Source organism: Sminthopsis crassicaudata, chromosome 2, assembly GCF_048593235.1.
Source record: "Sminthopsis crassicaudata isolate SCR6 chromosome 2, ASM4859323v1, whole genome shotgun sequence".
NCBI classification, from domain to species: Eukaryota; Metazoa; Chordata; class Mammalia; order Dasyuromorphia; family Dasyuridae; genus Sminthopsis; species Sminthopsis crassicaudata.
In genome coordinates, this window is record NC_133618.1 from 192,904,373 (window position 1) to 192,931,434 (window position 27,062).

Here is a 27,062-nt window from a genome sequence, read left to right on the forward strand (position 1 = left end):
GAAATACTGTTGTAGATACATTGCTATAAAAAAGAATATAAATCTACACTTTGTTCTACCATTTTTCCCATAGTCAACAAGTGCAATGATGTCTTCTGTTATTGATTTTTTTCAAGTTAATGTGAATTGGTTAAATTTGATCCATTACTAAATATTAATTGTAAAAGCCTGCTTATTCCCTATACCCTCATCAAAGATATTTTTAAGTTATGTGTAGATGAAACTCATAAAAAATTTTGCATAGACAGTAAACATATAATAAATAGTGTTGGTGCTTCTAACTGCATCTTAACCAATCAAACAAACAACTTCAGAAATGAAACTAGAAGCCAAGTTTTCTAAATTCTCAGGCCAGCATTTTATTTTTTATTTTATTTAATGAAATTTGCTTCCAAAATGTGCTTAACTTTTTCTGATCCCTTTGCCCTGACTCCCTTATCAGGGCCTTCTGATTTTTTTTTTTCCTTTTAAAATGAAAGTGTATCTGATATAATTATTCATAATGTGTAAGGGAATTTCTAGTGTAAATCATAAAGTGGAAATGTTTCTTTTTTTGTTGTTAGAGGGAGGAGAGGGATGAAACAGCTATAGATGTGTGTTCTCATTTGTTCATTCATCTAAAGGAAAAGATACGGTAGTGAGCTGTGAACTATTCAAGTATAGAACAATATTTAGCCTTTAGTAAATGTTTGTTGATTGATTGATGGGTTGGGTAATACCAAAGAATCAAAAGTCATTACATATTACATTTATCTTTAGAATTATCTTATAATTAATCATTACACATCTTACAATTAATCAATACAATTAGCTTTTAAGCATCTAAGTAGAAACTATATTTTTATTTTAACTCTATTACAAAAGTACCACATTCCTCCTTAAAATAAACTGACTTTTTACCTTCTAGTAATTTGCAGATTTTGTTGTTATTTGTTTGTTTTTAAAAGTTAAGTTATTGAGATCATTGAGTTATTATATTTAATGTTTTTGGACAAAATCGAGTTTGGTTTATTTGATTTTATTATTGGGTTTTGTATTTAAACAAAAGATTATTTACTTTCTTAAGTGTAAGAGGGGACATATCAGAATTTTTTGAAGCCAAAAAATAGTCAATTTTAGTAATAAATTTGAATATTTTTGGTTGATTGTTGGAGCTATGTTTTTTCTTTTTTTAATGCTGTTGAAGCAGGTTAACTTACTTGTTTTTTCCTTAACAGTTTAGCATTTTCGCATTTGATAAATTATGGCATAATCCAGCTTTCAATTAGTTTATATTAATGTGTACTAATGGTTACTAATTCTAAAAATAAGATATTGACTAAAATCCTTCAATATTTATTAAACTCCTGGTATGTATACAATATTTTACTATATGCTAATAGGAAGCCTTGGTTCTTTTTGAAGAATCACTCAGGTTCTCCATTGAACTTTTGATAAACTCACAACAGCTATTCCTCATTTATTAGTATTGTATTTATAATCAAAAGTTACACAAATAAGATGGATTTGTTTACTATTATGTGTAGAAAGAGTATTCTTTCAAAGTCAAGCCAAAAGTTCTTTGGGGATCTCTTGGCCAATGAAAGAGGTATATTGATAACTTAGGAAGCATGACAAATTAACTTATGATCTTTTTCTTCTTCAGTGACTCTTCTATGACATTTCTTATTTTATTTCAAAGTTCCCCATAAGTACCCAGACTTTAGAAAATGTTCCATATTCCTGAATCGCCACTTCCTTCTTTCCTTTCTATACTTTACACATATATACACACATACATTTGTAAAAAATAATAATAATAATTTCACAGAAAAAAAAAAAAAACATTAGATAGAAAGGCGAACTTTTTCTCTGTTTTTTTTTTTTTTTTTTTTTTTTTTTTTTTTCATCTTTCACTTCCAGTTTGGTTTCTCCTGATCCAGGCTGTTTATGTTATGCTTTGTTAGCTCTTAGTTAATCTTTGCTGACTTTTATCTATTAAATTTAGGTGCTACCATTTCTTTTCCTATATCTGAATTTCTCTTTATCCTTTAAAGATCAATTCAAATGACATCATTTCCTGTAGCTCACCTTGATTTGCACAATTCAGTAATAAGAATGAGAGAGACAGACAGAGACAATGAGAGAGACAAAGACAGAGAGAGAGAGAGAGAGAGAGAGAGAGAGAGAGAGAGAGAGAGAGAGAGAGAGAGAGAGAGAGAGAGAGATTTAATGCTTTAAAACATGTAATGCTGTAGCAGCTAGATGGCATAGTAGATAGAGCACCAACTGTGGAATCAGGAGAACCTGAGCTCAAATTAAGCCTCAGACATTTAATACTTACTAACCAAATGACTCCTGGCCAAGCACTTAACCCAATTGCTTAAACAAAAAAAAAAAACAAAAAAAAAAAAAAAAAAACCAGGAAACAAACAAAATAAAGATTAAAACATTTGATGCCTCATAGCTATTCAGTGAGACAAATACTTTGAGTTGTTGCATCTCTCTTATAGATAAGAAAATAGAGGATTCCAGAGAATAATAAGCAATCAATCAATCTTAAGTGTCTACTATGTGCCAGGAAGCACTGTAAATGTAAAAGATAATCCCTGATCTCAAGGATCTCACAGTATTACGGGAAAGACAATATAGAAACCTATGAACAATTTAGATTTGATAGAGAGATAGATAGATAGAATAAATTAGAAATAATCAGCAGAGCAAAGGCATTATAATTAAGGGAAAACAGGAAAGGCTTCCAATAAAAGGTGAAAATTTAACTAGAACTTAGGGGGAACTAGGGAAACCAGGAGACAGAAATGAGGAGGGAAAACATTTAAGGAATGAGGGAATTGCAATGATATTGTCCAAAGTTAAGCTATGTAGAGTCTTGTTTGGAAAAGAGTCCAATATCATTTGATCACAAAGTATGAAAGAGAAGATGTGAGAAATCTGGAAAATTATGTAGAAAGAAGTTTATTAAGGATTTTAGATTTCAAACAGTGTTTTATATTTAATCCTGGAGAAGATAGGGAGGCAATAGAGTTTATTGAGTAGGAGAATAACATGGTCAGACCTGCACTTTTTTTTTCAATTAATAGTATTTTGCAAAATGTAGACAGTTTTCTACATTCAATTTTTATAAGATTTTGAGTTCCAGATTTTTCTCTCTCCCTGCCTTCCTTCTTTTTTTCCCAAGACAGCAAGCTATTTCATATAGGCTATACATGTCCAATCAAACATATTTCCATATTGGTCATGTTATGAAGGAAAAATCAGAAAAGGGAACAATTAAAAGAAAGAAAAAATGATCAAAAAAAGTGAAAATAGTACATTTTGATCAACCTTTATGTCTAAGCCATGAACTGATTTTGCTTTTATCTTGTTACTATATCATGTGAGATGTTGGTCTGTGCCTAGTTTCTGTTATATTATTCTCTAGTTTTCCTTGCAGTTTTTGTCAAATAATGATTTCTTATCCCAGAAGCTGCCCTTGAGTTTATCAAACTACTTATGTCTTATGTACCTAACCTGATCCACTAATCTACCACTCTATTTTTTAACCAATCCCAAATGATTTCTATTTTATAATACAGTTTTAGATCTAGTATGCATAAACCACTTTCCTTTGCACTTTTTTTCATTAATTCATTTAATATTTTTGAACATTTGTTCTTCTAGATGAATTTCTAGCTCTGATTGATAGATAGATAGATAGATAGATAGATAGATAGGCAATTTGGTTAGTATGGCAGTAAGTAAAATAATTAATATAGAATTGTGGTTTTTATTATATTAGTTTGGCCTACCCATGAGCAAATGATATTTTTAAAAATTGTTTATATCTGACTTTATTTGTGTGAGTGGTACTATGTAATTCTGTTTGCAAAATCCCTGCATTTGTCTTTGCAGGTAAACTCCCAAATATTTTATTTTGTCTATAGTTATTTTAAATGGGATTTCTCTTTCTCTCTCATACTGCTGAGTTTTATTGGTAACATATAGAAATGCCAGTGATTTATGGAAGTTTCTTTTATATCGTGCAACTTTGCTAAAGCTTTTTCATTGTTTTTTTTTTTTTAAGTTGGTTCTCTAGGGTTTTCTAAGTATACCATCATAGCATCATCTCCAAAGAGTGACAATTTTGTTTTCTAACTGCCTAGTCCAATTCTTTCAATTTATTTCTCCTTTTTTATTACTAAAGCTAACATTTCTAGCACAATATTGAATAATAATGGCAATAACAAATGCCCTTGTTTTATCCCTGATCTTAATGAGAATGCTTCTAGCTTTATCCCTATTACATATAATGATTGCTGATGGTTTTATGTAGATATTACTTATCATTTTAAGAAAAAATCCATTTATTCCTATAATTGTAGTTGTAATAGTTGTTGTTTTGATCGAAAGGGGTGATTTATTTTGTTGAAAGCTTTTTATTTTTCATCTTTTGAAATATTTATATTATTTCTGTTAGTATTGTTATTGGTGTGGTCAATTATGATGATAGTTCTTCTGAGTTTGAACTGCATTTCTGGTATGGATGGGTATGACCCACTTGGTCATACTTTATTATCTTAGTGATAAACTGTTATAATCTCTTTGCTAATATTTTATTTAAATATTTTTATCAATATTCATTAGGGAAATTGATCTATAATTTAATAAGTTTTTTTTTTTTTTCTTTCTGTTTTGACGTCTTGTTGAGAACAATGTTTGTGTCATAAAAGACGTTTGGCAGGACTTCTTCAATGTTTTTCTTTTTTTTTTTTTTTCAAATAGTTTTTTTAGTATTGGAATTAGTTGTTCCTTAAGTGGTTAGTAGAAATCATTTGTAAATCCATCTGGCCCTGATTTTTTTTTTCCTTAGGGAGTTCATTATTAGCTTGTTAAATTTCTTTTTTTTTTTTTTTTTTCTAAAAAGGGATTATTTGTGTATTTTATTTCCTTTTCTGTTATTCTGGACAATTTATATTTGTAAATATTCATGTTTCTTTAGATTGCCAAATTTTTTGGCATATAGTTGGACAAAATATCTCCTATTTTTTTTGCTTTAAATTCTACCTCATTGGTAACGAGTACACCTTTTTCATTTTGATGAAGATAATTTGCTTTCCCTCTTTCATTTTTTCTACTATTTTAAAATTTGGAATTTACCTACAAAACAGGAAAATAGAAAATAGAAAAAAAAAAAGAAATAGAAAAAGAAAAAGAAAAAAATTATCATAAGCATAGCAGAATATTTGAGAAAATTTAAAAATATGTAACAATAAATTTCCATTTCAAGAAAGCTTATATATAAAACACATTGTATTCAAAGCTGTCCATGTTTTCATGATGTCCCTGTAGATTTTCTTTTGTTGTGTGCTGTGCACTCTTTACTTAATTCTGTGCATATATATATATGCATTATCTCATTTACTATTCCTGCTAACTCTTCTACTTTATTTTTACCTGCTATTTTGTATTGCTATTACTTAACCTCCCCACAAAAGAATCCCTTTTATAACCTCTCATCCACCACCCTTTCCTGACCTTTGTATCCCTTTTCCATTAATCTATGTACCTTATCCCACTCCCATTAATCTAACATTAACCCTTCTATACCACACTTTGTCCTTTTCCCTCTCTCTTTTATTTTTTTTAATAGATTTTGAAGGGTTCTATAATCTTCTTAATATGTGTGGGTGTATATATATACATATGAAAATATATATACATATTTGTGTGTAAAAAATATATGTATATGTATTTATGTATGTATGTACTGTTTCCTCATTAACTTTCATAGGATCCCCACAGGAGGGGATCCTCCATTCAATTACTGAATTACTGTGTGCTGGTTCTTTCTCTCACACCTCATTTGTATAGCATAATTATTGTTTTTGCCTTTTCCTACATAATTTTGATTTCTATAATCACATCATTTTCATCTCTACTCTAGGTTTTCTTTTTGTAAAACAATTATTAATGATATTCTTAGAAATATGGTTTCATTACCTACCAATCATAAAATAAAGGGTGCTGGAACTCTATCTTCCCAGAAATCAGCTAGAGTCAGGATCACTAAACATCTTTATTCTTGATCTTTACCGTGCCCTCCAACGCCAGGTCACGAGTGTGAGAGAGCGTGAGTTCCATGACCCAAGTTTGTCGTCCTCCTCCTACTCCTCCCACACAAGTCACTTCCCCCTCTTTGTCCCAACAATCAAGTCAGCACAGAACAGCTGGGGAGGATCAACCTTCAAACAAGTTAATAGGGAACTGTCCAATTGGCAATTAATCTCATGTGCTTCATTATCCAAGTGCATTGCTCAGTTCTAGCCCTTTACATCTCCCGCTTTCTTTTGTTTTAGACCACAGATGGTTGGGCCATCCCTGACTTTTCAGGGAGGTGAGAACCCCAAAAAGGAGGTGATCACCCCTCCCTTTGACTTTATTGAGTCTCTTCTTTGCAAAACAATCCTGAAAATCTGACAGTTCAATGAATGTTCATTTTTTCATAAACATTATTCTTAATTATGTTGGATATAATATTTTCAGTCACAACTCTTATTTTGTGGGGGAGGGGTATTATTGATCAACAATATTCTAAGACCCGTTGGCATTTATTGTAGCCACTGATAGGTTTTCTGTGTCTCTAATTATAGCTTCAGCATATTTGAGTTGTTGGGGTTTACTTTTTGGTTACTTGTAAAATTTTCTCTTTGATCTGGATTTCAAAATTTCAAAATGATATTCCTATAGATTTTCCTTATAGGATTTCTTTCATATGATAATTGTTGGATTTTATCTATCTGTACTTTCCCCTCTTGTTCTATCATTTCAGGAAAATTTTCTTTGATTATTTCTCTTATTATTATAGCTTTCAGGCCCAATCATTCTTATGTTTTCTCTTCTTGATCTGCTCTTCAGATTTATTGGTTTTCTTTTCAGATATCTCATATTTTTCTGTTTTTTTTTTCATTCTTTCATTCATTTGTTATTTCTCGATCTCATCATTTCACCAGCTTCCACTCACCCAATTCTAATTTTCAGGGTCATTTTTTTTCTTTAAATCTCTGAAACTCCTTTTCTAGTTAGTTGACTTTCTTTTCACGATCTTTTTTTTTTTTTTTTCTTGGATTGTTCATACAAGTTTTTCAGTTTTTCCTCAATCTCCCTAATATGATTTTAAAGTCCTATTTTTCAGTCTTTTTATGACTTAATTTTAGTCAGGTAACCATTTAATGTTACTCTTTAGCATAGGAAAGACTTTTTTATTTCAATATTCTCATCTGAAGGTGAGTCCTGGTTTTCCCTATTCCCAAAGTAAATTTCTGTAGTTGGGTTCATCTTTGCCTAATAATTTTTTTAATAAGAGTTTGTTAATGCTATAACCTCTAATACTGGATTGGGAGAAGGGAAATGGGCCTCTACCTTCAGGTCTTCCTTCAAGTCACTTCTCTAGCGTGGAACGCAAAATCAAAAACTCCAACCTTTTGTAACTGCCCACAGGCAGCAGCTTCTCAGCTTTACTATTTTAGTACTGTTCAGTGCTGAGTCCTTCATCCTTAGAAGAGTCTCAAGAGCACAATTGGGCTAGGCATTCTTTAAATCTTCTTAGACTCAAACCTTCAACTCCCCACACTGTCACAGAGATAAATTCTTTTGGTTGGGATTAAGACTATCTCCAAAGCCATATAGCCCCAAGACTCCATGCTTGTTCTTTTAGTAGAGATAGTCTAGATGTTTTTACTCTTCACATTTGCCAAATGTTTATCCCAGGGTCTTTTTTTCAGGCTTTTCTCCAGTAGTCCCAGAAGAACCCCTGTTCTACTCCAAATTTTATTTGTTTTCCAAACCTCTATATTCTCTCTGAGGTAAAATTTTGTTTTATTTTTTGGGAAAATCTGAAGAGGTTGGAATTTTTGTACCTACTGCTCTATTTCCCCAGAATTCTCTCTTTCTTCCTTCTCTCTAATAAAATGAACCAAAGGATTATCTATTTCATTACTTTTTTTTTTTTTTTCATGAAAACCAAGTCTTAGTTTTCTTCATTAGTTCAATAGTTTTCTTCCTTTCAATTTTATGAATCTCCTCTTTGATATCCAGATTTCTAATTTGGTATTTGTTTTTTAATTTGTTCTTTTTTAAGTTTTTTACTTCAATGCCCAATTCATTCCCTTTATTTCATTCATGTAAGCATTTCAAAATATTTATTCTAAGAACTGTGTTGACTTCACTGCATAAGTATGTTGTATCATTATTGCCATTTTCTTGCATGAAATTATTGTGTCCATTTCATTTCCAATTAATTTTTGGTTTATTTTTTCATGGCCCTTTATTATACCTAATTTTAATTCCATCATGGTCTGAAAAGAATGCATTTAGGATTCCTGCTTTTCTGCACTTAATTGCAGTGTGTTTTGTATCCTAATATATAGTCATCTTTTTGTGTAGATGTCATATAGCTGTAAAAAAATATGGTATATTCCTTTCTATTCCCAATTCAGTTTTCTCCAAAGGTCTATATAGCTAACTTTTCTAAAATCTTTTCAATTCCTTAATTTCTTTCTTGTTTATCTTGTCAAATTTATCTAGTTCTGAGAGAGCAAGGTAGAGACCTTCTACTAGTATAGTTTTGTTGTCTGTCTCTTCTTGGAATTGACTTAATTTCACTAAGAATGTTTATATTCTTAAAATCTTATATTCTTAATGTTTATATATTAAACATATGTTTTAGTATTGATATTACTCCATTGTCTACCATACCATTTAGCAAGATACAATTTCCTACCTTTTAATTAGACTATTTTTGCTTTTGTTTCATCTGAGATCAGAATCACTTTTTTTTTTTAACTTCGGCTGAAGCAAAATATATTTTGCTGCAGCCTTTTACCTTTATGCTGTGTGTATCTCTCTGCTTTAATTGTGTTTCTGCAAACAACATTGTAAAATTCTGGGTTTTAATTCACTGTGCTATCTGCTTCTGTTTTTCAGAAGATATCCTATTTACATTCACAGTCCTAATTATTGTGTGGAGAATTCCCCACATCTTAGTTTTTTCCATTTATACTTTTCTCTCTCATTTTAATCTGTCCATTCTCCCCTTCTCATCAGTTTTACTTCTTATTCCCAACTACCCTCAATCTGCCCTTCCTTTTCCCATTCCCTCTTTAGTTTCCCTTTCCCCCTTCTCCTATATTCCCTTCTATCAATACTTTTATCCCTATTCTTTTCCCCTTCCTCTCCTACTTCTTTATATGGTAAAGCAATTTCTTTATCCAGCTAAATGTATATATTATTCCTTCTTTGAGCCAAGTCAGGTTCAAACAATCCTCCCTCCCTTATTCCCTATTTCCTTCTGCTGTAAAAAAATCTTTCTTAACTCTTTATGGAATAGGATTTACCCTGTTTTGTCTCTGCTTTCGCTTCTCCCAATAGTTCTTTTTTTTATCATCACATCAAATTCCACATATCATTTTCCCATGTAGAGATGTAAACAATTTAACCTTATTTAGTACCATGTTGTTGTTTTCTTTCTTATTTACCTATTGATGCTTCTCTTGAGTCTTATATTTAAAGACTGAATTTTCTCATCAGCTCTGGTCTTTTCATTAGTAAAGCTGGAAAGTTCTCTGTTCCACTGAATATCCATCTTTTCCTCTGAAATATTTTGCCCAATTTTGCTGAGTAGTTGATTCTTGATTATAATTCTTTGTCTCAGAGAATATCATATTCTAGACCCTCCAATCCTTTAATGTAGAAGCTGCTAAGTCATATGTAATCCTTACTGGAGTTCCTTGGTATTTAAATTGTTTCTTTCTGGTTACCTGCATATTTTCCCTTTTACCTGATAATTCACTGATTCAGTACAATATTCTTTAGAGTTTTCACTTTGTGATCTCTTTCAGGAAGTGATTATTTGGATTCTTTCCATTACTGTTTTGCCCTCTGGTTCTAGGATATCATGGCAGTTTTTCTTGACAAATTCTGGAAAGATGTTATTCAAAATCTTCTTTATTTTTTGTCATTTTTTCAGATAGTTCAGTAATTTTTAATTCTCTTTCCTAGATCTCTTTTTCTAGTCAGTTGTTTTTCCAATAAACTATATTACATTTTCTTTGCTTTTTTTCATTCTTTTAATTTTGTATGATTGATTCTTGATGTCTTATAGAGTCATTATGTCTAATTTTAATTTTTAGTGAATTATTTTCTTTGGTTATATTTTTAAACCTCCTTTTACCTTTACCCAATTCTGATTTTTAAATTGTTTTGTTTAAAATTGATTTTTTTCCCCATTTCACTAAATCTATTTTTGAGTTGTTTTCTTTGGAGCATTTCCCCTACCGCTTGGGCCTTGGCCCAATTCTAGTTTTAAGGAGTCTTTATATTTTTGCTTCCCAAGCTGCTGACTCTTTTTCATAATTGTTCTGCATAACTCTCATTTCTTTTCCCTATTTTTAATCTCTCTTACTTGATTTTAATTCCTTTTTTAGCTCTTCCAAGAAAAACTTTGGATCTTGAGATCAATTCACATTCTGTTTTGAGGCTTTACATGTAGACATTTTACCACTATTATCCTATTCTGAGTTTGTGTTCTGATCTTCCTTATCACTATGTAACTTTTTATGATCAGGACTCTTTTTTTGGTTTTTCACTCATTTTTAAATAGGTGAAATCTGCTTATATAGAAGAGTTGTAGAAGATTATACTTTTACATGGTTCTTTTTCAGGGGACAGAGCCCTTGTCACTGGCTTGAGTAAATCTGGAGGTGCTGGCAGCTTGCTTATTGTGCTAAATTGGCCCAGCCTAGTCATACTTGTTGTGCTGGGGACCCAGGGGTCATAATTTGCTTTCTGGGATGGACTGAAAGTCTCACAACTGGACAGCTGTGCCTTTGGTCTGCTGAGCCAGTACCACAGAGCCTCATCTGCTAACCTATGCCACGACTAAGAGCTTCCTGCTTGATTGCAGCACTGTGTTTGCACTGGACCATGCTGCCCTTTTACCCAAGTAAAGTAGACCTTTCTTGAAGTCCTCCTAACTCATCTTAAACTGGACAATTGTTTCACTATCTTTTTTGTGGGTTCTAATGCTTCAGAATCTGTTTCATGGCTTGATTTAGCATTGCTTCCAAGGGAAACTGGGGAGAGCTCAGGCAATTTCCTGCCTTCTCTTTACTTTCATGCCTCTGCCCAGACCTGCACTTTGGGAAGATCAGTTTGACAGCTGAGTGAAGGATGGACAGAAGTGAAGAAGAGACTTGTAGCAGAGAAAACAAAACTAACCTATCACAATAATCCAGGTATGCAGAAATGAGATGTGGCAGTGCCATTTTTGAAAAATATTTTGAGAGTAATATTGACAAGCCTTGGCAAACTGATTGGATATAAAAAATGAGAAAAAGTTAAAAGTAGAAAATTATATCTAACATATGAAGTTAATTGACTGAAAGAATGATGGTACACTTAACAGTAATTGGAAAAGTAGGAAGATAAAGGAAAAATAATGAGCACAGTTCTGGATATTTTGAGCGTAAGAAGCATTAGTATCAAATATTGTAATGTTCGGGCTAGCTTTCTGGAGGTCCTCCTGATGGGCCTTGGTCTCAGCAGGATAGTCACCATGAGGATAATCAGATATAGAATCTAAAATCTTTATTGTCTCCTTCACAGTCTGTCTTCTTCACAATCTGTTCACTCTGACTGACTGACTCTGTCCCCAGTTCTCTCAGTCCTTAATTACCTTATTATAATTACATCATCACTGCATACTAAATACAGTGTGAATCAGAGAACCATTACATCACCATATTAAGACTTAAGTACATGTAAACTAGAGAACCATTATATCATCAATTCCACTGAGTTAACACCTTGTTGTAAGTATCCTTATTTTAAATATAATTCTGCAGAGTTCTGCCTCTCTACAAAATATGAAGAGAAACATGGGTTTGGAAAATCACAAATCAACATTTTTTAATGTTGTATTAGATTTTTGTTTATTTTATTAAACATTTTCAATTACATCTTAATCTTATTTAGACTGTGCTCCATACTTTTGCAATCCCAAATTTGACATCTTTGATTAAGAAGAAATCCAATTTAAGATGTCTAAAAGGCAGTTTGAGATAAAAGACTAGAGATCAGGAAAGAACTTAGAGCTGTACAAATAGATCTTAGTCATGCATCAAGATAACATTTGGAATTGTGGGAACAAATAAGATTAACAAGTGAAATTGCATAGAGGGAGAAGAAAATATGACCCAGGGAAGAGCCCTATGTTATACCCACAGTTAACAGAATAGACTTAGATGAATATCCAGAAAAGGAGATTGAAAAGAAATGGTTATCTAAATCTGCCTCTCTAGATCTACAGACATACATAAATGTGTGTGTGTATATGTAAAAGATGTGGAGGATTCCAGTGTAGATATAATTCTCAAGTTCAGCCATAAAAAGGACAGATTTGGGATAATAGCTAGTTCACTGATTAATAAATTGAAAGTGTTTTAGGGGTAGGAGAAGACATAGGCATATCTGTAAACATTAAGGAAATAACCAGTAAACAGGAAGATATTGAAATGAGAGAATGGAAATAACAAAAGGTACAATCAACTAGATAAATACTAAGAGAATGCTTTACTTAAACCCAAACAAAGATCAGAAATTTTCAGAACTCAGAGCAGAGGAACATTAATCAGAATTTTCCTTGGATAAGACCACTTCAAGAGTATGGGAAGCTTTTGAGATCCTCAATCTATCTCCTAGATCTTGGAATGATACAATACCCAGTATTCCAAAAAAACAAACAAATATCAGCAGCAGAATTAGCCCACACAATCCCTCCAGAATCTAGCCATTTGAACATCAAGTTCAAATTTAGAAAATGGGCTAGAAGAATAGTACTTTATGTGGCCTCAGGGAATAGTTGGGTGTAGGAATTACAGAAAATTGGCAAGGGTCTGTTACTGTGTCTGTCAGAAGAAGAAGAATGGCTCAGAGATTGCTATAGTCAGCAAGGAGTTTTATCTGTTCAAAAGTTACTAGCAATAATTACTCAAAAAAAAGTTAACATAAGTGAGAAAAGTAAAAAAGTGCAACTCTATAGGTCTTTATCTATATGTTTTATGGGCAGCAGGAGTACTTAGCCTAACAGACTCCATATTAGAATCTTATAACTATAACATCAAACAATCTAAAGCATACAACTTTCACAAATAGAAAGGGGAAAAAAAGTCCACAATGATGAGCTATTATGGAGATAAGAGATGCCCAAAAGACATATAATTACAAAACATCTACAATCATATACTAAGAGAAAAACAGAGTTTGAGCTCAAACTCAGCTACAATTTCTGAAAGAAATGAAGCAAGAATATTTTAAAGAGATAAAAATATTTTTATGAATGGAATAAAACTTCTAAAGGAAAAAATGAACCATTAATGAATGCTAGAGAAAAAAAAAGAATTAAAAAGGAAAATCAAATTTTTCCCAAGCAAAACACTCTGAAAATTTTAATAGGTTAAGTAGAAATTAAAGACCAAACAAGGAATACTAAAAAGGAAGTAAATGAGCTGAAAAAAAAAAAAAAGAAAAAAGACAATTCTGGCAATTTGATCTAGGCAAAAAACAATCGAGGATCATTATACTACCTGAATGGTATGACTATAAAAATCCAATATCATATTTTAAGAAAACTTAAAAACTAAAATTGATTGAACGAGGCAGAGCTAAGATGATTAATATAGGAAACACTATAGCAGAACTTTCCCAACATTCCCCTCCAAACAACTTTAAAATAATATGTAGTATTCTTTAGCAATATAGCCAACAAAATGTCCAAGTGAGATATTTCCCCATCCCAGAACACTTTATAAGGTCAAAAGGAAAAAATATGTGGACTGGATTTCAGGAAAATGACTAAAAAAGCACGCCATTATAGTGACACAAACTGTGCATCATGGATATGTCAATGGCAATGAGAACAGCAGCAACAGCAGCTGGAGCTCTCAACATAAAGGCTGTAAAGTATTTGTATATTTGGTCTGAAGATTATAGGGCACCAATGTGCAAGTTCTAGGGACAGAATAGGATTTATTTTGACAACTCCGTTGCTTATTACCCAGTTACAGAAAGCAGAGAAATGCTTGTGATAATAAGGGAACAGTGGCCCTATCTGAGTAAGGACCAGAACACAGAGTTAAGGAATAACTAAAACTTTCTGGATTACAGGACCACTGCAAACTTACAGGTCTTCAAAAACTATATATACATATAAAATCTGAAGCTTAAGACAGTGACCCATTTTACTCTACATGGGAACAGAGAAAAAATATATGATAAAGTTCAAATTAAAGTCTGGATAAATGAGAAAATTAACAAAAATAACAACCATATAAAGTTACAAAAGTGAAAGAGAAGCTCAGTTCACAAAAGACAATGATGTGAAAACAAAAAAAGCCTAAAAAAAATGCAGAATGGATAGAAACTCACCAAGAATCTCTAGATGAGCTTTTAAAGAAAGGGATAGAGAAGAGAAAAAAAAAAAAAAAGAATGATAATGAATTAAGAACAATAAGAAAAAATTAGTAAAAGAAATGAGAACAATATAAAAAAAATTTTTTTTAATTAGCAGCTTGGTAAAAAGGCATATAAATTACTAAGGAAAATAACTTCTTTAAAAAAAAAAGCCAAAGGCAAAAGAATTCCAAAACCTCACTAAAGAAAAAAATTACTTAAAAATTTGAATTTGTTAAGTATAAGCTAATTATTCCATGAGACATCAAGAAACAATAAAATAAAGTCAAAATAATGAAGAAATAGAAGAGAATGTGATGTATACATCACTGCAAAAAAAAAAAAAAACTGCAAGGGAAAATAAATCAAGGACAAGTTAAGAATTATCAGACTACCTGAAAACTACTATCTAAAAGAGCTAAGACAACATAATTCAAAGAATTATAAAGGAAAAGTCCCCAGATACCTTACAACTAACAGGTTAAAATGAAAATTGAAAGAATCTACTGATTATCTCCAGAAAGCCATCTCAAAAAAGAAAACTTCCAAGCATATACTGATGAAGTAAAAAATATTGCAAATAGTGGCGGTGTGGGGTAAGGGAGAGAAATGAGTATGATGGAGCTTATACAACATTTAGCAGCTAATACCATAAATGAACTAATGTTTTGAAATACAATACCCCTGAAGGCAAAATTGCTAGGGTAATAGCAGAAAAAACTAATTTAATTTTCAAACACAGAACTAAAGAGAAGCATAAAGTGGTAAAAATTAACATCTTAAGGGACTTAATAACATTAAACATCTCTATATGGAAAAATGATATATGTAACTTAAAATCTTTGTCATTAGAGCAGTTAGAAGGTGTCATCATAGACAGAAAGCATGAGTGTGAGTTCCTTATGTTGTGATGATAAAAAATGGAAGGGTAAGAAATAAAGATGCAATGAGAGAAGGTGAAGGGAGAGGAAGAATGAGGGAAATTATTTTACATAAAAGAAGTAGATAAGAGAGAATTTTTCCAGTGGAAGATAAAATGGGAGGAAGCAAGAAACATTTAAACTCTCATCTGAACTTGTTCTAAGTGGGAAGAGTTATGTATAAAATTCATCTCTTTCAACAGGAAAAGAGGAGAAGAAGGGCTAAGATCTAAAGAGTGATGATAAGAAGGAAGACAAATTAAGAAAGGCAATGGAGAGAAGTAAGGACTTCTGAGGGAAGAGAGAGAGAGAAAGACAGAAACAGATACAGAGAGAAACATTATAAATAAGATGGAGGAAATACACAATTAGTAAAATTTGTGAATTTGATGAGTTGAACTCAATAATAAAATGGGAACAGATAGCAGAATGTATTATAAATAAGAATACAATAGCATGTTATTTACAAGAAACAGACTTGAACCAGAAAGACACACAGAGTAAAAAAGAGTGGGGATAAAAAAAAAAAAAAAAAGATGAGAGCAAAGTACATTATCCTTCTGCTGAAGTAAAAAAGTAAGTAGTGATTGTCATGATCATAGACAAATCAAAAAGCAAAAATAGATTTCATTAAAATAAGTAGGAAAACTACATTTTACTAAAGGATACTATAGACAATGAAATAATATTTTAAAATTACATATGTGTACCAAATTTCATAGCATTCAGATTCTTTCAAAAAATTTAAATAAGCTATAGGAAATGGACAATAAAATTATATTAGTAGGGAACCTTAAATTACTCTTCAAAGATAATATGGAAGTGAACAACAAAACTGAACTAGTAAAGAACCTTAGCTTACCATTCTAAGACCTATATAAATCAAACTATAAAATAAATAAGAATGAAATTAAAGAGATGAATAGAATTTTAGGGAAAAAAGATATAATAGATCCGTGGAGAAAAACTGAAAGGTAATAGAAATGATCATTTTTTTTTGTCAGCTATAATTAGAATTTTCAAAAATTATTTATGTATTAAAGTTTAAAAACTAACAAATTTTTAAAAAGCAGAAATATTAAATGCACCTTTTGTAGAACATACTACAATAAAAATAACATTCACTAAATGGTCTGGAACATTGATTTAACATTAACTAATAATAATACATTAAAAAATCTAATCCCAAATACTGAGTGGTCCAAAAAACATATTGTAGAAATGACCAATAATTTTATTAAAGATAAGGACAGGGCAGCGAGGTGGCACAGTGGATAGAACACCAGCCTTGAATTCAGGAGGACCAGAGTTCAAATTTGGTCTCAGACACTTAATACTTCCTAGCTGTGTGACCTTGGGCAAGTCACTTAACCCCAGCCTCAGGAAAAAAGGAAAAAAAAAAAAAAGATAAAGACAACAGTGAGACAATATGCCAAAATGTATGGTATGCACCCAAAATAGTACTCAGAAGATAATTTATATCCCTAAATGTTTTACCAAAAAAATACTAGGAAAAAAAAAAAAAACAATTCCCTAATTAAACACTGAAATAAAAATCTTGGAAATCAAAGAAGAGATTAACAAAATTGAATGTAAAAAAAGCCATTGAACTTATAAATGAAACTAAGAGGTGGTTTCACCAAAAAAGAAATATATAATTGAATAAAACAGATAAATTATTGTTTTGTTTTATTTTAAAATGAAAAAAAAAATTCAGCATCAAAAAATGAAAAGGGTGTAGGCAACACTATGAAATGGAATTTAAATTAGTTATTAAAACCTATTTTGCCAACTATATGCCAACAAAACAGGTAATACAAGTGAATTGAATAAATATTTATGGAAATATAAATTTCCTAGTTTATTAGAAATAAATAAACACTTACATAACCCTATCTTAAGAAAATAAATTGAACAACTTATATTCATAGGGTCTTAGGATCAGTTAAATTTACAAGCAAATTACACAAAACATTTTTTAAAAAATTAATTCCAATACTCTTTTAGCTATTTTAAAAAATAGTTAGGTTAAATATATACTACTAAATATCTTTTGTGATACAAATATGATTTTCATACCTAGGCATACCTAGGCCAGAATGAGCAAAAATGAAAAAAGAAAAAAAAAAAAAAACTTGACAAATACTAATGATATATATGAAAAAAAATTAATTAAATACCACAATATTTTACAAATATCATATTCTCTATCTTGGAGGGATTTATACCAAGGAATGCAGAACTGGTTCAATATTAAAGTGATTATATGCATAATTCATTATGTACTTAACATGAATAACACCTACTATATTATTATTTCAATAGACGAGGGATAAGTTTTTGATAAAATATAGTATTCCCATTCAAAGCATAGGAATAAATGCAGTTTTTTCTTTATGTAATAAGTAATAGTTGTCCAAAATTAAAAGTAAAGATCATATGTAATGATGATAAGCTATTTCTTCCCAATTAGATCAGAGGTAAAATAAGAATGTCACTAAAATTATTCGGTATTGTATTAGAAATAGTGGCTATAGCAATCAGAGTGGGGGAAAAAGAAATTGAAGGAATATCAATTAGGAACAAAGAAAGAAAACTTTCACTTTGTGCAAATAATATGCTAATATAATTAGAGAGTTCTAAGGAATCAACTAAAAACTAATTGAAACAATTAAAACTTTAGTGAAATTGAAAGATTATAAAATAAATCCACATAAACTATTAGCATTTTTGAGTGCTACCAACAAGTCCTAGGAAGAAGAAATAGAAACAGAAATTCCATTTAAAATGTTTGTAGACAATATAAAACACTTGGGAACCTACCTTTTAAAACATACACATGGGAGCTATATGAACACAATGACAAAACACTTTTCTCATTGATAAAGACACATATAAACAATTGGAGAAATATTTTAAAAGGTCAAACATATCAAGGGAATAATTTTTTTAAAAAGCAAAAGGAGGAGATCTAATAGTCTCAGATTTCAAACTATATTACAAAGTAGTAATTATCAAAACAATCTAGTACTGGATAAGAAATAGAGTGGTTTATCAGTGAAATATATTAGATACATAATAAATAAAAGTAAATGATCACTATAATTATTTGATAAACTCAAATATCTAACTTTTGTGGGTAACAATTCAACATTTGGCAATAATTTTAGAGAACAGTAGAAAGCAGTCTGACAGAAACTAGACATAGACCTTCATTTATACTATATACATATATATATATGCATATATATAATGTATACATATGTATATATATACATATATATAGCAAGATAAGATCAAAATAGGTATCAAGAGTGATATAAACAAATTCAAGAAACATGAAAAAATATATGTTCAATATATGGAAAAAAGATTTCATAACAAAACAAAAGACAAAATGGATGATATGATATAAAAATGAATGTTTGCTTCAAATTAAGAAAGTTTTGTACTAACAAAATCAGTACAATCAAAATTGGAAGGAAAGGAGGAAATAGGGTGGAGGGATTTATAACAAATTTCTCTAATAAAGGATTTCCTAAATAGTTAAAGAATTGATGCAAATTTGCAGGAAGGAAGGAAATATTAAGAGCTATTCCCCAACAGATAAATGGTCAAATGACAGAAAGTTTTCAAAATAAATCAAAGGCATCTATGGTAATATTTTTTTTAATGGTCTAAATCATGCTTGATAGAGAAATGTAGATTAAACAACTCTGATTCCTATCCCATACCCCTAATATTAGATAACATAACTAAAAAGGAAAATAACAAATACTAGAACAGATGAGGGAAAAAATGCATTGATGCACCATTGCTGGAATTGCAAATTATGCCAATCATTCTGAAGAACAACATGAAACTATGACCAAATTGCTATAAAACTGCCTACACATGGAGCCAGAAATATCATTATTACATCTTTATCTCAAAAAAAGCAAAGAAAAATAAAAGGACCTATATGTACAAAAATATTTATTAATACTCTTTTGTGGTGACAAAGAATTGGAAATTAAGGGAATGCCTTAATTTGAGGACTAATTGGACAAGTTGTGATTTATAATTGTGATGGAATACTATTGTGTTATAAGAAATAATGAGATGCATAATTTTAGAAAAAACCTGAGAAGACTAATATAATAAATTGATACAAAATGAAGTGAGTTGATCCAGGAAAACATTACTCAAAGCAATATTTTAATAATCAACTATGAGAAACTTAGCTACTCTGATCAGTACAATGATCCATGACAATTTCAAAGGACTTTTAATGAAAAATGCTATCCACCTCCAGACAGAGAACTGAACTTTTTTCCTGATTTTTTAATGTGGCTAATTACAAAATATGTTTTGTACATATATGTAATATGTTTGTCTTTTCAATGGATAAGGAAGGTCTGAAATTAGGGAGAGATTTTTGAATGTTTTAAAAAATGTTAAAAATAAATAAATGTTATCCCCCCAAAAAAAGAAAATTACAAATAAATATGAAAAATAACAAAAGGGAACAGAGATGTCAAATTTTAGCACTCCCCCAAATTAATACTGTTCTGAACTCTGTATTAGAAGTTGTGCTGTATTCTTTATATTGGATAGTTTTCCAAACAGGTAGATAATAATTCTAACAAAAGTAACTTTCATCTTAGAAGAAAAAAATTTGAAAGCCAATTTGACATATTTTTCAATTTCATGATTTTCATTTATCTTTGAAAAAAGCAAGCAAATCACCCTTATTTTCTCTTCCCTTCTAAATAAATAAATAAACATAACAAAGGAAAAACATATTTCCTAATCTCCTAGAACCAAAATGCAAAGTGGTAATAGAATTTAGCATTCACCTTCTGAAAGAACCCTTGGATGAAAGCTTCCAGAACCATTATAGCCAAAATCAAGTCCAAGTTACCAGAAAAAAAAAGAATCCAAGTACTCCAGAAACATAGTCAGAATCATGCATAATTTAGCAACCAAAACAACAAAAAAGCAGAGAATTTAATATTTGGTATTCTATATAGAAAAGAATATGATCTTAGAGCCAAAAGATCTCTTACCCAGCTAAAAAGAATATAATTTTCAGAGGGAAAAATGAATCTTTAATGAAATAGATGACTTCCACATATTCCTGATTTAAAAAAAAATAAAAAAACAAACAAACAAAAAAGAGAGTTTTAGAAAAACTTTGAAGTTCAAGCATAGGAGTGAAGAACTATATCAAATCATTGCTTTAAGAACTGAATATATATACATGATTTGTGATTCTAAACGGCTTAAGTGATATGTAGGAATGACTTTGATATATATCATAATCATGTTAACAGATTTAATGGTTATAATAAATGGATTTTGAATGAATTATTACTGGAAATATAATAAGGAGGCAATGTCAAAATTTTTACAAGAAGTTATTGACTTTGTGAGTTCCCTTTTAAGTTTTTATCATATAAGAAATAACTCTTGGTGGTGAGGGATTTGAAATTTTTTACTTAATTTCAACAAATATTTAACAAGATCACTTAAATATGTAAAGTCTATGAGTACATTCTCTCTATTATATGCATATAGTGAAGAATATTTTTTGAAAGGTTAAGTATAAACTGTAGGAAAAACTACTATATTTCAAAGGTCTTTTCCTTTTTAAAAAAAGATTATTTCAAAAGAATGGTGCAGAAGTCTATCAGATAGTATAGAAACAGAAACATAGCATTATATTCTTCCCTTTCCCTGCAGATCTAATGCCTTTGAAGTGCTAGCCCTGGATGGAGTCAGTACGGGCATCATTCAGTTTTATACAACCCAGGAGAGTGCTGACTGGCTAAGAGCAATATCAGCTAACATTGGTGATTTGACACTCCAAAATGTAGGTATATAAATTTTCCCAACCTTGATACTTTTGCATTGTTATATTCAATCATTCATAAGAATAATTCATCATTAATTAGTCTGTAATCAACTTGCTTTAAATAAGGGTTTAGAATCATATTTCAAAACCTTCCTCCTAAAATGCTCATAAAACTTATGAATGAAAAATAGTCATCCAGATTTTTTCAAGCATTTATCACTTTGCAGTTGCCTTAAATCTATTTACACTTTATACTTTCAAATCAGTTGCCTCATTTGATCCCTACAAAATGCTATGAAGTAGTAAATATAAGTATTATTATCCTCATTTCAAAAAACTGGACAAAGGTAAAGGATAGTAGTAACTTGGCATTAAATCTAGCTCTTCTGATTTCTCATTTAGTGTCTTTTAATGCAGTACTGAAGCTCATTTCCAAACATTCAGATGAAGGACATTTTTACCAACTATCCACCCAGATACTTTGTAATTTTGTAAATATTGAATATTAATTATGAGGCAAAATGATGCTATAATAAGAGGTTTTGATTTTTAATCAGGAAATCTAGGTTAGTTAGACTCTGACACTGACCACAGGAAATGCTTTCCAGGATACACATTGGAAGTTTCAACAAAACAACAAATATTAAAAACAAAACAAATAACTCAGCTTTATAGTTACAAATGCATGATTTGATTCTTGTGAATAATATTTTAATAAATTAACTCTTCTGACTCTGGAGATTTAAGGAAACTTGGTGTTTATAATACACATTTTTATACTATTTAAAAAGAAAAGCTATCAATCAACATTTACTAAGTATCTAGCATGCCAGTCACTATGTTGAGTGCTGAGGATACAAATTTAAAAAACAAGAAATGACTACTCTCAAGGAGTTACATTCTAACAACAGAGACAAGTGTATAAAAGTCTCATTCTAAATATGTGATAAATAGCTGCTTAGGATCATAGCTGTAGTCCTGAATAGGATATTAAAGTCCATCTTGTCCAATTTCCTCATTTTACAGAAGAAGAATGGGTACAAAGCAGTTTTTAGCAGAGTCAGGATTTGAATCCAGATCTTCTGTCTACAAATTTAGTATTCTTTATCATGTATACTCTTCATGATCCTGTTTTTAGATAACACCTTTGTCTTCCAAAAAAGAAATTCTGGAGAACTAAGGATTTAATACTCAGAGGGACAATGTTGGCAGGAATTAAAAATTATGGAAGTTTTATGGGAGGCCCATAGTTTGGGACAGATATATTTTATTTTCACACACACTAAATAATCAGTTCTGACTCAGGCTAAGGGTGACCTTGAGCAATTTCATACCCAACAAGAGACTGAGTTTTCCAAATATTATCAGCCTGACATATCCTCTTTTAGTTACTCTTGGCTGAATCCAAAGTTTAAAAAAAATATACTGACATAACCTTGGAAATTGGTGTGATATTCTGATCTGTAGATATGAAATTGGTCTTTCTCTCAACCAAATAGACCAGTACAATCTCCACAATAAGTTATTCATTCAAGAATATGATAGCTTTTGGACTCCAAAACCTTTTAGAGGAGATGAAGAAACAAAAACAGGTTATGACACCTGTATAACATTTACCAAAAACGCAATTACCACAGAGAGACCTTCAACTTCAATTGGTATTCAGCATATTGTTTTTACAAAGGTAGATTTTACAGTAGAATTTTTCCTCCCATTTTTCTTTAGAAATAAATCCCCTATCATCTTGGTTTTCTAAAAAAAAAAAATATATATATATATATATATACATATTTTTTAAATTTTTTATATATTTGTATATATTTATTTTTATATATTATATATATATATACATATTTTTCTCTGATATATACATATATATATATCAGAGAAAAATATGTAACTCAAATTCTTAAAAAAAAAAAGTGAATATTGAAAAAATTTTTAAGGTAATTAGAAAAATAAAGTACTAGTAAGTGGAAAAACTAATATTAATGATAACAGCAATAATAAACATATTTGTTCCCTTTTTGTTTACAAATCACTCCCTTTATAACATACATGAGACATAAATAAAACAATAATTATGAATCTTTTCTTAAGGCTCAAAAGAACAACCCTAAGATGATCTCAGAAAAATCAGGTTTCAAGTTAATCCTCTAATACATACTAACTGCATGATTTTGGGCAAGCCACTGATCTACTTACTACTTCAGACAACTTTGAGACATAATTTTCAGAGAAGGTGCCAATTTGCATTGGTAGTGCAAATTTCCTAATCTGGAGTTCACCAGTAATACCATAGGCCCAATACATATATCTTTAAAACTAATTTTTCAATAAATGTACGTTATGTAAATTAAATGTTAAGCATACATTTAATTTTTGTTTGTTTTTGCAGTTGTTTTGTTTTGTTCTAAAGTACATGTAGATGAATGGCTCTAATATAATCACCAACTGCATTTTATTTAATGTATTGCTTATTCTAGGATTCTTAAGTTGAAACTACTATACTTTAGATAAACACTTTACAACTTATCAGTAATAAGATAAAAAATTTTAATAGTTGAAATGGATAGCAGATATCATCATTTGTGTCCCACCCGTGCATTTTATAGAAGAGTAAATTTCTGGCAGATTAAAGAGGTGAAATTCATACAACTAGCAAAATAAATAAATCTGAACTCAAAACTTCTGAATCTAAATTCAGGTTCCCTAATGTATCCCTACAAATCTTATGTGCTGATAGGCCTTTATAATCTTTAAAGTATTTTCCCTTTCTTTAGATTATTTTAAAGAAGCATAGAATAACTAAAAGGGATTAAGAAGACTCTATAATCTCCTCTTGCAAATCTCTCATTTTACAAGTGATGAACCTAAAGAAACAAAATTATTTTTTCACAGTATTGACTACAATAATTCTGTAAGTCAGATGGTTCCAAAGTGATTATCCCTATTTGAGAATGGTATGAGGTGGCAGAGAAATCTGCTGGTATATACTCTCATTCAGATTGAACTTCTAGTTTCTTGAGTCTTTTAATTACATTTTTATGACTTATCATTATCAGAATTGATTGAATGAATTCATGACAAGTTGAACCATTCTATAGCTTAAAGAGAAATATACTAAGAAGAAAAGAAAAGAAAAAAAAATCATATTTTTTCAAGGGCATTTTGTGTTGCTAATTAATTTCGACTGCCAGACAGCTTGAAAAATTATAGCATTAATATTCTTGTTAAACTGACTCATCACTAACTTCTTTCTCCAGATGAAAATGGCAAATAAATGCTGTTCTCCTTGTGACCAGGTAGGACTTTTGTTTTTCATTTTAAGAGTTGCATAGATTTCCATGTGCTAAAGCTTTTCTAACTTTTAAAGATGTACTATGTATGTGAATTTGGAAGCAACTATAATGTAAAAGATTTTAGCCCAGTATTGAAGATTTCTTTTTAAACTTGATTTACTTTTTCATTTATAATACAAACAATTTCTTGGGAATCCTTTAAACTGTTTTTCTAGTTTGTTTGCAAAATACATTAAAACTTCATCCTGACATGGATCTTTCATTACTTGAAAGACTGCATTGAAACAAGATTTTCTTAGTGGCAAATACTACATATATTTAGAAAACAAAAATGTTTTTGTTCTAAGCTGTATGTGTCTGTTGTTTTTGTTGCTGTCGTTGTTTCTTTTCTTTTTTTTTTTTTTTTCTTCTGGGGAGAAAGTTAGGGACAGGACTGGAATTGTAATTTCGTTAGTGTAGTTAACATTTTTTTCTGTGAGGAACTCCCTCTATTTTTGCAGACCCCCAACTCATTTGAAATTATAATCGAATTGCCTAGATTATTGAGAGTTTTTTTGGTTTGATACACAGCTAGAATACATCAGAGGCAAGACAAAAATCCAGTTCCTTAATTCAACTATAGCAATGATCAGTCATGCAGGACTGCCTCATCCCTAATATCATTATCATCTGGTTAGATCAATTTAAATTGTTTTAAATCAAGACTATTGTGAAGTTTGCAATAAAGAGAAAAGAATTGGTTTGTGAGTTTATAAGTGCCTCCTTATGGTACAAATGGTGTTTCATCTTATGAAGCCTTAGATTGGTTTCTCTTTAAGAAAGTAAAGATGTTCCCAAGAATGTGATTAGTCAGAAGACAAGGTTTCTCTCTCACCAAAGACATAAAGAACCCAAACCATAGGGAATTGATTAGGTTAGGAAAGTTTCCATTATTACCTTGTGGGATATATTACTAACCCAGCTTTTTTGCCTGGCTAATGCAGAGACAGAAGGGACCAAATTTTTAAATTGAATTGTATAGTTTACAAGTGTTTTTCTATGTTCTGAGCCTAAAACTGAGCCCCTAGACTGGCCTGAGCTAAGCTTGCTGCAGAATATTCATATTTTTAAAAATTAATATTTGATATTTAAATGTTCAAGAATATTTTTCTCTAAAGTGATATATGTAAGAGAAATATAAAAGTTTCCTAATTCACATATCTGACATCACTCTTCTCTTCAGATACTTTAGTGTATTCCTAATAGATTTAAGATAACTTTTGTTTTTAAAGCTCTGAAGTCTGGTTCTAATGTATCTCTTCTCCCTTTCCATTGATATTTTTTTCTTCCTTACTTACTTTTTGTTTGAGAAAAAATATCCCCAAACTTTTCATTTGTGCAAGTCAGTTTGACAGTCAGTAGTCAACAAGCAATTATGATATACTGTATGCTAAATGTTAAGGATGCAAAAAAAAGACAAACATATTTTCCTTGCACTCAAAGAACTCACAATCTAGTGGGAGGTCATCTGTCGTGCTTGAATTGCATTAGCTCTTGGATTGGACAGCTGATTGGTCAAGAGGTATAAAAACATTAGGAGGGACTTTCCAGATTGTTGTCAACTCTGTCAAACTGAGGTTACTCATCATCACAAAGCAAATCAAAGATAGAGGGCTTTTACTTAACTTCAAATAGTTAAGCAAATGAATTTAGAATCTACAGTTTATAGCCATTTAGATATCATATAGTAATATAATAATGGTACATTACTATGTACCATTCAGGTACACTGGCTATGCTTTATATACAACTCTCCATTCCCCATCTCTGTGCCTGTGAATTGACTGTCCTCTCTGATCCCACCTTCATTCTTTAGGTTTCCTGTCTTCATCAAGTCTCATCTTTAATCCCACTTTCTATAGATCTTTCTCAATCCAAGAGCTACTAGTGCTCTCCCCTCTGAGACTACCTTCTAAGTATTATTTTTCTCTTTTTTGTTATTTCCATGTTATCTCCCTGATTAGAATGTGATCTCCTTAAGTACCTGGGCTTTCTCTGTATTTCCAGTGCTTAATTTGCCACAAAGTAGGTGTTAAATAAATAAATGCATATTCAATACAAGACTGCTGCCTGGCCCTCATCTCTTCATGTCATTCTTACTCAGTCTTATTTCTCAGCTTATCATCTATACCACATCACCACATCGATATTCTCCAAGATCATTTCCTATGTCTTTTTTTCTCTTCACTTGATAATTTTTCTTCTCATCAATCTCACATGCTGTTTCTCCCTGAGACTTCATATACTCAACATGCTCACAAATGAACTTATTATTTTCTTTTGGAAATCTTCCTTTCTTTCAAACTTCTCTTTTTGTTGTTGAAGATACATCAAATTTCCCAGGTTCATAATTTCATCATTATCCTGGATTTTTCACTAACCTTTATTCCACATAATTAGTCAATTGTCAAATATTTCTATTTTTACTTTCATATAGATATAACACATCCATGCCCTTAATTTTACTAAAAAAATTAATTT

At 30.6% G+C, this 27,062-nt stretch overlaps 1 protein-coding gene across 2 annotated transcripts in view; it reads left to right on the forward strand.

The window, feature by feature from the left end:
* SNTG2 (syntrophin gamma 2) overlaps positions 1-27,062 on the forward strand; it is a 671,931-nt gene that overhangs the window by 458,704 nt on the left and 186,165 nt on the right. For both annotated transcript variants that reach the window (XM_074288004.1, XM_074288005.1), the window contains 2 exons: positions 21,129-21,258; positions 24,507-24,545. In XM_074288004.1, the coding sequence (XP_074144105.1) occupies positions 21,129-21,258; positions 24,507-24,545 (169 nt within the window). The remainder of the gene's footprint in view (positions 1-21,128; positions 21,259-24,506; positions 24,546-27,062) is intronic.